The 12,741-nt window shown below is 38.7% G+C and overlaps 1 protein-coding gene across 1 annotated transcript in view; it reads left to right on the top strand.

The window, feature by feature from the left end:
• Window positions 1-12,741, top strand: part of vwa8 (von Willebrand factor A domain containing 8) — an 87,474-nt gene that overhangs the window by 2,550 nt on the left and 72,183 nt on the right. Inside the window, exons 3-10 of the mRNA XM_087830265.1 lie at window positions 30-160; window positions 918-1,028; window positions 8,606-8,773; window positions 9,459-9,623; window positions 9,995-10,044; window positions 10,133-10,241; window positions 10,342-10,446; window positions 10,572-10,700. Of these exons, the coding sequence (XP_087686391.1) occupies window positions 30-160; window positions 918-1,028; window positions 8,606-8,773; window positions 9,459-9,623; window positions 9,995-10,044; window positions 10,133-10,241; window positions 10,342-10,446; window positions 10,572-10,700 (968 nt within the window). The remainder of the gene's footprint in view (window positions 1-29; window positions 161-917; window positions 1,029-8,605; window positions 8,774-9,458; window positions 9,624-9,994; window positions 10,045-10,132; window positions 10,242-10,341; window positions 10,447-10,571; window positions 10,701-12,741) is intronic.

Raw genomic sequence — 12,741 nt, 5'->3', positions numbered from 1 at the left:
TTCCTTTTTGCTGCTTTTTTTTTGGCCAGTTTCAGACTCCCTACCGCAGTCGGTGGCTCAACACCTACGATGGATTATGCAGAAAGACCTTTTGGGTCAGGATGTGTTCCTCATTGGCCCCCCAGGACCCCTGAGAAGATCCATAGCTATGCAGTACCTTGTGAGTCCTCATGTTACACACTCAATATAAAAGAGGAGTATCTTTTTCTTTTTTTTCTTTAAACCACAGTTTTGATCATGTGATTATGACTGAACCATGAACAAAAATTAAAAACTCCATTATTCTGATGTTTTTCCTGCTTACTTGTTGCTAAACAATCATTAAACATTACTGTGATATGGAAGATGGAACTGCGGTTCAGTATTGTAGATGCCATAGTTTTGGCTTTGGTTGCAAAGCGGCTTGCAGATGTGGAGTAACTAAGCACTTGCTAATTTTCAAGGATTGTGGCTGAGCTTGACCGTGTGGCTTGCCTAAAGTAAATTTACTGACCTTTGTGGAAATGTGTACATGGCTCACAGTAACTCCCACACAGGTCTTATTCTAGTGCAGCATCCTTAGAATGATTATTTGTCAAAGTGGCAAAATTCAGAAAGTGCAGAAGTTCATACAGTCAAAAGTAGTGAAATGTAAATGCAGTTTTAAAACATTGCATAGCTTTAATAAGATAAATATAAAGTTGTATCATTCTAATAGTGCGATGGAAACTTTTATACAAATTCGGCACCAAAGTAAAGAGTAAATTGTGCTCTATCAGGTTTGTTCTAATAAACGGTGGACTAGGAGTGTCTTTGCAGGATACGCATAGTAATTTGATTTATTTTTACAATTCTATCATATTATTTGGCATCAGATAAGCCAGAGAATATGCTTTTAACTTTTAACAAGCCAAACTTGTTCTCTTGCTCTTGACTAGGAGTTGACTAAACGGGAAGTGGAGTATGTCGCTTTGTCCAGGGACACCACAGAGACTGACCTGAAACAGAGGAGAGAGATTCGATCGGGGACGGCCTTCTACATAGACCAGGTAAGCTTATTTAATGGATCGTACACAGTCTAATATGCAACCTTCGACATAAATCCACTTTACATCAACATTTGAATTGTTTTTGATGAAAGCTGTAAAGTGTAATATTGTGTTTTCTGAAATATTGTTTTATTTTAGTTGTGCATTATGCATCACAAAGCCAAATCAATTGCCACAACAGCTGGATGTATGCAGGGCCGTGCAGAGAGGTTTAAAGGGGCGGGTGCTCAAAGTTAAAAAGGGGCACATTGAACCAGGCTGAATAACAACAACACACATTCATCAAGAATCTAATATGGGCAACAAGGCAAAGCAAACGTAGCCGATGTTTTACCCGATGGGTACAATGTTGCTGTTGAGGGGTTGCTGTGGATAGTGCTGGAGGGCAGGGCTGTGTTGATCTGAGACTGTAGACATTAAAAAGTCCATAGGAGAGATGGTAGTTGATTAAACAAGTGTCATGAGATAATAACAAAATGCAAAGATTGGTGACAGCGCTTGGAACCATAAGGCAACAAAAAACTTTGAGAAATAATTTAGGCTCTGCCTGTGAATCACTCTTTGCTTCTCTTCTTCTTTCCATCCCATCTTTTCATATATCACTCTCCACTTGCTGTCTATCTGAGAACAAGGCACAACTTGCTATTGCAATAAACTATATTCTAATTATTCACACGTAACAACTCTTGCACTTAATCTATAATAAAATGATGACAGAAAAATGTTATAGCCCTGCCTTTAGTAGCCTCACACAGCTCCTACTGTTTCCTCCTCATGTCCTTACCAGCCATGTCTGGACAATGTTATATCATGAGTAATAATTTAAAATAATCCATATACATAAAACAAACACATGCACGCACACACAGTGACATTTTAGACCTTCTTCAGAATACTGTATATACTATGGGCATCATGGTGCTGATCCAGAATCCTTACATTATTATTTATTACTAGAGCTACAATAATAAAGCAATGAGGAGGGGGAAGTAATAAATATGAAATAATGTATTTATGATGATTCCATTTGTTTCACTATCCACTCTGTGCAGGGGCAAAGCTTATTACATTTTTAAACTGTAGAGATACAATAATTTTACTGCTGTAAAATCCAAATTTTGTCTTATTTAAAATATAAATCTAATATAATCTGCTTCTTAATGTATGTTCTTTAAAATACAGCGTGTGTTTTTTAATATATTATAATTATAATAATGCATAATTATGTGGACATGCATATTAGATCGTTTTTTAGTGAAATATAAGCCCTCCAGAAAGGCAGGAAAAGCCCGGAAACTTACTTTAAAACTAAATATGTTCCCTAAAACGGTGACAGAGCTACAGACCCATGACAGCCTTACACAGGTAGCCAGCAGCTATGACCAGCACTACATGTGCAGTTAATAAAAGGACAGGTAATGTTTGTCGCGCTGTTGCACACACAGCACGCTCGTTTGTTTCAGTTCGTCAGTTGCAACAAGACAGCTTACCAACGTGTACATAATAAGCTAATACTCCTGTGTGCTATAGACTACACTGTACGCTGTACACCTACTTACTGGTTTTGTCGCATCAGTCTGTGTCTCTGAGTTAATTTGTGTTTCTCCTACAGCTCCGGACCGCTAAAAATGTGCGTGCTCTTTGTGAGCTCGTTCCCGGCTCGTAACCAGCGCGTTCTGCCGTCAAAGGTGATCATTGGTTAAATGTGATCATGTGACTGATGCAAGCCAGATCCTTTTATTTAGCAAAACTGTGATTAATAGTTAAATATTATTGTTGAGGGGCACAGAAAGGACTCCGCACGCCCACACACATTAAAAAAAAATAATAATAATTTTTTTTAAAACGTTGCCTCAACAAAAGGGCACTTTGGGCACCCATCAGGAAAGGGGCGGGTGCTCAAGCCCCTCTAGCCCCCCCCCCCCCCCCTGCACGTCTGGATGTATGCTAGGTGCATGGCCTGTGTGCTAAATACAACTGAAAGATTTGGGATTGCTTTTTTTGCATTAATTACAATAATAAAAATGTACAATCATGAGTTTCTGGCTATGTGTTTGTGTAATACGACAGAACCATTAAAACCCCAGTTGAAGGCAAACACAGCTTGGAGTGTGAGTAGAACATTAACTGAGTGCGCCTTGTCCTCGCATGAAACATAGTAACACATAATGTTGCTTCACCACAGTTTTGCACTCTTCCAAATTTCATTCTCTTGCCTTCCATGCTCCTTTTTGATCGATCGAGGCTTTCGGCAAACATATGCCTCAATTCTGTGTGGACTCTGTAAGTTGAGTAACCATAGAAACCAGCAGTTCCTCATTATCCAGGCCAGTTTCTCTAAGGAGAACTTTGTGTTTTCCATCCATCTCCATTTATTGTCTCACAGCTACAGAAAAACAAATTATGAAATGGGAAGAAAAGCCAAGTCCAGATAAGGCTGATCATTAAACTGTGGCATTGGGCTTCAAAGAGTCACAACTGATAATAAGCTGTGATAATTAACATTTAGTCAGTCATGTCATTATCCACGACTAATTAGCACATGGCTTCATCTGTGTAAAAAATAAATCGGTTGTGTAACAGTTCAGACATCAGCTCCATGGAAACAGGGAAGTTTTTCATGTTTTATTTTCAGCACATTTATTCCTTAAACTTTACTCAGAAAGCTACTGTCCTGGAACAGACTTGCAGCTAATTAGGCTTTCTTATAATTAGACTGCAGCTGGAAGGGAGTCCACTTACTGTAGTGCCACTCCACTGTTTTCACTGCTCTTAGTGCTCTGAGAAAGTGGTTTTATGAATATGTATATGCACTGAGTTCCTTGTTAATGCACCAGGAGTAAACACATCAAAGAAGCACCATTTCCTACACATGAGCAGTGTACTGAGCAGTTTTATAGTTTGATAAAGCGAGGCAGCTTGTTTGTGTTCCAGCACAAATCAGCCATTAGTGCCTTCAAACTGCTGACGTGGTAGTTTTGTTCACCTCCAGCAGATTTTGTTAAGTTTATCATTTTGATGCTTGTGACTCCTTTAACTAAATTGAATGGCGGGGTTCCATCTATGTGACACAATGCAATTTCATTATAAAATGTTTGCCTGTGGTTCTTTCAGACCACTCCACTCATAGAGGGAAAATGTTTTAAGACATTTGATCAACTTACAAGAAAAAAATAATTAGAGAATGGGGCATCCAGTTAAGGCATGCTTACAGAGCAGAAATTAAAAAAGATATTTTACCAGAAGGTCTCAATGTGAATGAAGTATTAACGGCTCTGTACACTCTAGTGATTTATGACCTCGGCTCTGTGAACTACCTGTGGAAAAAATTATCAAAATTATATAGGATTACAACAATTGTTATATGTGTGTGTATATATATCCCTGGACCATGGTTTAGACAATGAAAGTCATATTATAATCAGTGACTTGAAACTGGTGACAGAGACCAAAGTTATCAGTAAAGGATTTACTCAGGGTGTAGATTGTGGGGGAAAAGAGCTGTTATCCCATAACATGACTTCTATAAAACCAGACTTGTTTTTTTATTTTTCATAACCAAAGCAATCCAACTTTGATGTGTACAATGTAGTCCAGATTAGAGGAGTAGACTATTTTTAGATGTCACACACAACTGTAAGCAAATTTAAGAGAGGAAAAGGTGCTTTGGTGTACCACACTAAACAAACACTAGAAGCAATATTGACTGTTATCAGTAGCGTCTTCTGCATGAACTAAGCTTTTATTTGAGTCTGTCAGTAGAGAGATGACAGGAAATTAAGAGATTAAAACAGGTGTGACCTACAATAAAGATGTTTGGCTGGACTCGACACCGGGCCGCTGTGGGCACCTTAATGTAGAAGGTACCAGGTTGACTATGTTATTATTAGCATGACCTCAGGCTAATACAGCTTAACTGTTTATTGGGCAGTTATAGAAATAGCATGCATCAGTGCACTCCTCCATATTTTACCAGTGCAGCCATGATTCCCCTTCCCCAAGCTTTAGCATTAATAGAATCCAGATGCCTTTGAAAAATAACTCGTGAATTCGGAGCTTTGTACTCTCTGATGAGAGTAGAATCAGTTTCAACAGCCGTTGTAAATCATACAACCTGGGTTTGTTTACCATGACAAAATGCCTAAATTACATATAACAACTGGGGCAAATGATTGTATTTGAGATACTAGGTACTTTATTAATATGTTCAATTTAAGTTTATTTTTCACATTTTATAATTGTCAACACAATGTACTGAAATAGGAAGTAGTCCCAACACACACTCATAAAGGAAATTGCTATATTTTAGTGGCTACCAATCCGTAGCACAAAAGGCTGTTGGACAGGTCGCCAGTCCATCAAAGCTCCAACAGAGTTGTTGAAAATGCTGTAACTGTTTTATGAATATCTGCATATTCACTTGTATCACTGGTTCAGTGATAAACCAAACATGGACTCAAACCCTGGATTAGGGCTGCAACACTTCCCCGTAAAGTAAGGTAGCATTGTATAGTCGGACCATCTTCTCTGTTAGAACATTAGGAGAAAAAAAAAAAAATCAGTTTTGAGAGTTTTCATGGAAAATCATTTAACCATAGACACAAACTGAAACTGGGAATAACCATTTGTGAAAAATATACATGATCAAGTTGTTTGATTAAACAGTCTTCATCCCTTAATGACTTTAATAGTTTTGTTTCTATCAGTGCACATCTTTCCCTGGAACAAGAAAAGCTAGTCAACTCATCCAACTCCCTCTGCCTGAGGCTCATCTTCCTCCCACCTCTTTATCTAAATCAAAACATTGTCCATTGTTTCCATAGAAACAGCATTATTGATGTTAATAAATGGGGTGAAAGATCGCTTATTTCTGGGCTTTCCTACATTCAAACGTTCAGTGGAAAAGTTTTATGTTGTTGGGATTTTGTGGATTATGAGTCCTGTGCCATGTGTCTGGTGCAATAACACTGTGTACATATTATATTTTCCAACATTTGTTTTATGGACTGGAGATGTGTGGGTGCAAATTAGAGAGCTTTTCTCTTTGAGAATAGTTTTGTAGGAGGTGTGCGTTTGTGTGTTAACTAGAACATCCAAGTATTCCTCAGGGGTCTGTGCTGATTTGGAGCCCTATATTCAGGCTTAACGTGTCAGTCCCTGAGCTTAAGCTGTCCCTCCCCTCCCATCCTTCCACTTCATTTTCTATCTCTGGTTCTTGGTCTTTTTTTCTTCTTCTTTTTTTTCACCCTTCATTCCAAGCATCACCCTACCCCCAAAGTATGCATGAAGGAGTCACATGGATGTAATCGCATGCTTGTTATATTTTTGACATTTGCCAGTCATCCTTCTTCATTTAGCTGGCTCTTATGTAAGGCAGCTTACCTCAAACCCGGTCTACAAATAAGTCTCTATTACAGTAATAAAAAGCCTTCCACCTCCACTAGAGCTGAATCTGAACCCAAACGTACAGCTGTGCTGAAATCATTTGACTGGATGCACTTTCTACACTTTCTAGGCAGAGTTACATGTTGGAAAAGTCTTTTTAAAGTACAAAATGTTTTCCAACACCAAAAATTAAACTAAAACAAAAAAACTTGCAATTAAATATCACATGTAATTATAATTAAATATAAATATAATTCAAAGGTATCCACAAGAAAACTGGATTCTCTTATTTCCACTAGTTAAAGTTAAATGGCCAGCGCCATGGGGGAAACAAAACTCACTGCCGTGGCTGAATTACCACAGAGTAAATAGAGGTTTGTTGTCAAATTAGAAGCCAAAAATCCGGAAATAATGGAAAACCTTTTTGTTCAGGACTCAATTGATTTAATTTGAAAGGTTCTGGGACAAGAGCAGAGCCAGAGGACATCAGACTCTAAAAATCTGGTTTGTGGGACATTTAAAATTATTTTATTGGATATTATGTGACATTAAAAATATTATCTAGGGTTGATTTTTTTAAAACTTTTTTTTATATCATGCTAGGCCATTTATTAAAAAAATACAGAATCTGTAACTCATTCAAATTTATTTTCAGCTTGAGTTGTGTTAAATTTGTTCTCTTTTAGGTTCTCAACCTACCATTAAAGCTTAAAATGGTTTTGGATGCTTGTTAACTGGAGTCTTGACCCGTTTTGGTTTGTGGACTCTTGTTTTGAAAGTCTCAACTTAAGAGTTTGTTTTTGCCATCGCCATTCTGGTTTGTTTTATTGTTTTTTAAACTGATGTGACATGATGGGCATAGGTAGACCTGTCTGAGAAAATGAGCAGACTGCACACTTGTGTAGTAGCGACTTTTCAGTCACACTCTAGCCAAGCTCTGAAGGATTCCCTTCTTTGTAGTCTTTTCTTATTCAAAATACAGCGTACTATAAAAAATGAACATCATATTGTATTCATTAAGACTGGAAACTACTGACAATAAATCTATTAGGAAAATACTTACTGAGGTCTAGAGAAATTGCCACTAGGTAGTTGCCCTTTACTGGTCATTTCAAAGAATGCAGGTTTAATGAACTTGGACGTACCTGATGCTGCATCTATCGTTTGTATACAGTCTATGTTGTGACCTGCAAACACTTTGGGGAAAACATGCTTCTGTATGCGCATGAAGTAGGTAAATTAGGAACAGAAGTTTTTTGATTCATACACATAGCATTATGAAAAAAAATGAAACATCACATATAACACAAAGAGATATTATAGGAAGTGATGTCTCTGTAGACTTTTAACTCTTTTTTAAAAATAGTTCTAGTTACATTAATATTACACATTCACTGTTCTGTGACATTTCTAACATTTCTAAGTGGCTAAAAGCATTTAGTGGGATGTTTTTCTTTTTTTCTGCATGGCTGGTGTCAGACATAGCACAAGGCCCCTCTGTGCTTCCCCGTCTCTCTCTTTCTCTCTCTCCTACTCTACATCCTGCGTCATTTACATTTCTAACAATTATCTGATTACAGCGTTGGTGCCGAAAATGGATCAAGAGTTAAATATAGAGCATCTGGTCCTCACTATAGTTTTATGGCTCTGCTTCCCACACAACCTGCCACGCATTTACATGTTAACCTAATTACATAGCCGCTCGCTCTGCGGTCCACCCAGACAGCTAAAGTTTCCTGCCTCTTGACGTCAGACGTGCTTTTTGATTTCTGCAGAAATGTGCGCAGACACATGCATTCGCACACACACTGTATAAATTTGAGATGTTTTATCCCACATTTGGTGGGAGAAAATAGAGCTTCTTAAAACAGCAAAGACTGGTTTGAAAGTTTCTGAGTAGCTTGGAGGACAAACACAGATGAGGACAACCTCAGGAAAAGCTTTATCGGAAGCTTATACTGTCTTATATAGAGTATACACAATGAGGACTGGTGGAAGGTCAGATTCCCTGTCTGTACAAAGGCTTTTAGCCCAGAGATCAGAGGTCATCCTGTGGAGCAACAGATTTGACCTGAGGCAAAACTCATCACGTGTTCGAAGAGTTTACAACATCCTTCCCCTTCCTCTCCTATTATTTCTGAAGTATTGATGGACTTCATCGCTTTGTCTTGACTTTTAATGCTTTTTCCTAGTGTGCTGTAAGGGCCGCAATAAGAGGCCGAGTCCTGGTCCTGGAGGGATTGGAGAAAGCCGAGAGGAACGTCCTGCCTGTTCTTAACAACCTGCTGGAGAATCGAGAGATGCAGCTGGAGGATGGCCGCTTCCTCATGTCAGCGGAGCGTTATGACAAGCTGCTGCAGGTCAGAGCAGCACACTCCCCTGCACAAGTCAAACACTTCCCACGGCTAATTTCTAAACTAGAACTTACACATGGGACTAATCTTTTTAGGTAACAACACCTGAGGCATTAACTTTTTTTAACCCCTCAGCTGTAAAAGTTTGATGGGCTATTGTTGCCACGCTGGACGAATCCCTGGGCAGTGTGGGCACCCAAGTTTGTGAACATGATAATTCAAGATCAAGGCGACATAAGATTTTCAAATTGACACTTAGGTGCATTCACTAAAAATGTCAGACACGTTCAAATATTGATCATCTTAACTTCCAGGTCAAGGTGAAAATGCGATAACTCAAGAAGGATATTACCTAGGATTTTCACATTTCTAGCACAAGTTCATCTACTGGGAGCCTCAGGGGGCGCTGTTATTATTTTTTATAATGCTGGCTGTTGTTTATGGAGTCATGTCTATATGTAAATTCCCACTTAAGCAGTGAATTTCCACACTACTCCTACAGTGCTCTTGTTGTGTTTTGAGGGAAAAAAATGCTGTTGCTATAAATCCTGCTGCTGTGCGACATTCAGAGTCTGTACTGGTCACATGGAGCTTTGGAGCTGCAGCCTTTTGGATAAAAATAGCATTTAATATCAAATGTGTGAGATGAAAGGAAGTTATAGGCCATTTTTCTTACCTTGATGCATTTCAGGAGCACACCAAAGAGGAGCTGGACAGCTGGAAGATTGTCCGCGTAAGCGAGGACTTTCGGGTCATCGCGCTTGGTCTTCCTGTACCCAAGTACAAAGGCAATCCGCTGGATCCTCCTCTCCGCTCTCGCTTCCAGGCTAGAGACGTCTATTACCTACCATTCAAGGTCAATCCACAAATTTACGGATTACTTAAAAGAAAGTAATCTGCAAGCTGAAAGCTTCAATAAGATCTGAAAGCTTCAATAAGATAAGAAAGGTGTGGTTGTGGGGGAGAAAGAGACGCACCGATACAAATTTTCCTTTTATGCACTCTGATAATAAACATAACACACTTTGTACAACATACTGAAATGTTATTATACTGAAGAAAATTAGCGATAATACTAGAAGGATATATTAGTTTTGGATTTGTTCTGGAATTTAAATATTGAACTTTTGTTTTCTTTCTCTCTGGCCTCTCAGCCAACAGTGTTCTGCAGTAAATTCGTGAGACTTTAAGGATATTCAAGTCTTGTTTTCTTCTGTATATTTTCAGGACCAGTTGGAGTTGCTATACTCAGCAGGACCAAATGTCGCTGCAGAAAGGTACATTTAGGTAGATGCATACTGAAGTGCGAGTATTCTTTGTTGGTCTGTGTCTTCATGCAGTATTGTGTTGTTTCCTGTGTGTCAGAGTTTCCCAGCTGCTCTCACTAGCTACTACGCTATGCTCCCAGGAATCATCCAGCCTAGGCCTTCCTGACTTTCCTGTGGACAACCTGCTTCCTGTCCTTCATGTCCTGGTGAGACAGGAGCGAGATAGAAAAATGAAAGCCAAAAATTTAAAGGAGAATTTTTTTTTAAAGTTACTAGTGCCTGCGTGTCTTTTCTGTCCTTTTCCAGAACTCTTTCCCAATGCTATCCTGCCAGCAACTGCTCCATAGGCTTTATCCATATAACAGTATGTTGGGCAAGGACGGTCGCACTGCTGTTGAGGGTGTACTCAGTGTAAGTCAAGATGTGATGTTAAAGTGTCTGTATATGGTTTTACCTCAGGTGCATGCTTGATATAACCTGAACATCATATGGTTGATTGAAGGCATCAGTTTTGCTTTATATGCGTTCTTTCACAGCGATTTGAGCTTCTGGATGGTCATCGTCAGCCAGCACCCACCACCATTTTGAGTGTGTCCACGGCAAAAGATGTAGAAGGCCATGCAGACATCACTTTACATGTAGTGGACAAAGACATCACCTTTCAGGTACCAGCAGACTGGGTGTACACCATAGACTACATATAAAAGACAGACATAGCCAGCATGACATCGCCCACTGCTTTGTGAACTTTTATTTTGAAGCCTTGAATTTAGAGGTGTGGTAGTTGCCTTCTTGTTTATTGGACTGTAGGTTATCAGCTAACCAGCTTGGTTTGCAATTTGGGATCATTGCAAAGACACAGATACCCAATTAGTATCACGATGTTACAAATCAATGAAGGATATAATTTAATTCACTAATTAGACATAAACAAATCAAGTTGTATTTCTTCAAATAAGCATTTCAAAGATGCTCCAGAGGGACGAGCAGAACATATAAAGTCAAGCAACCTCTGTTTAGACCCCAAAAGACTGATTCTGGATGTAGCGTTTTCAGTGGGAGAAACGCTGCGTCATCATCCAAGTGACTTTTTCGGTCTCAGCTGACTGCAGGTTTCCCCAACCTTATAAACAGCACATTTGCACAAATCTAGCCCACTGAATGAACAGTGGGATGTGAGGTCAGTTCCTTGATCTGCAAATTGTCATGACCACTCATCAAAGTCCATTGATTAGTGATCATTGATTGATGGCAATGAGTACCATTCACAGAGAGTTGGGGAATGGCTGCAATCACGGCAAAGTAAGATGGGAAAAGATGTACACTTAGGCCCCCTCCTCGATTCAGAGATGGTCTTTCCCGTTTCATGTAAATGACTCCGCCAAAGATCAGTAGTCAAAGATCAGTGGTCAAAGATCAATGGTCAGCTGAGACTGAAGAAGTCACTTGGATGAGTGATGAAATGTTTCTCCCACTGAAAACGCTACGGCCAAATTGAGTATGCATCAAGACCAACTTTTAGACCTTAATACAATGAGTGAAGAAAAAAACACCCTAATTTCAAGATAGCAATTTTTTCTTCTTTTTTTAAATACCATTTTTTTAATACCATGACATAGACATACTGTATTTCTGCTGTAAAGTTGAGCATTTTGATATGTGAGTCAGTGGAGATTAGTGTCTTTGGAGCTGGCCTCAAGTGGTCATCAAAGGAACAGCAGTTTTAAATACATCCTTGTTGGTTTTATTTTTTGGTTACTGTTTGCAGTAAACATTTAAGCTAAAGTCTAGTTTGCATGCTGTGCAGATTTAACTGTCTGGCAAGGTTAGCATACATATTACGCGGTTAGCCAGCTAGCTCTGACTAACACAAATCGTACAACATTGATATGGCTTATAATTTGTTTAACTATGTGTCAGTCTTAAATTAGCCAGCCTTACGTACTTATTTCACTGTTTTTTTTTCTTAAGATACTGTGTAATTTTCTGTGCTAGCTGGAGTTGTGAGTTGGTTACAATAGTCACAGTTAGTCATTATTGATATTTATGATTAGCAGGCTCATTTACTAAGCAACTGTTAGCTAGCGTTTCTCACGTTTGACAATGTGAGAGTCACTGAAGCGTTGCATTGACGGGTTAGATTTTGCAGAAAACCCATCCTGCATTTTTCAGATAAAAGTCACTCTATTAAATTTCCATTAGTCCATTCAAACATTAACAATAAAAAGCATTTAATGTAAAAAAAAAAAAAAATGCATAAAGCAAATCTATAGTGTAATCAATCCTAATGAGTGCAAGCATTAGGCTTCATTATGAATCAAAAAACATGCAGAGTGATTAAGTCATCCTTTTATAGAGATGCCCATTATCACGTTGCAGACCACACACGGACAGACAGGCAGACACACTGTATCAGTAGCTTGACCGAGACACTCTGTAGCTTAATGTAAATTTTGTTAAGGCAACATCTTTATCAGTCATTAATTTTTCATGTTAGATAAAAAAGCAGCAGTGTGTGTGAATGTTACTGCATAGTGTTTAGAAAAAACAGACATCCTTTCAGACTACTAAAAATAGTGGTGTGGATCATCCAGGTAAACAAATGATATCACTCTGGTTAACTCTTTGAGGCTGCACTTTCTTCATGTGTGGCAGGAACTGTGTTGGCTCCTAATATGTAGTGGTTTTTTTTTTTGCTTGTTTAAC

Source organism: Neolamprologus brichardi, chromosome 16, assembly GCF_056152115.1.
Source record: "Neolamprologus brichardi isolate AB-2024 chromosome 16, ASM5615211v1, whole genome shotgun sequence".
NCBI classification, from domain to species: domain Eukaryota; kingdom Metazoa; phylum Chordata; class Actinopteri; order Cichliformes; family Cichlidae; genus Neolamprologus; species Neolamprologus brichardi.
This window is presented reverse-complemented; position numbering and strand designations above follow the sequence as displayed.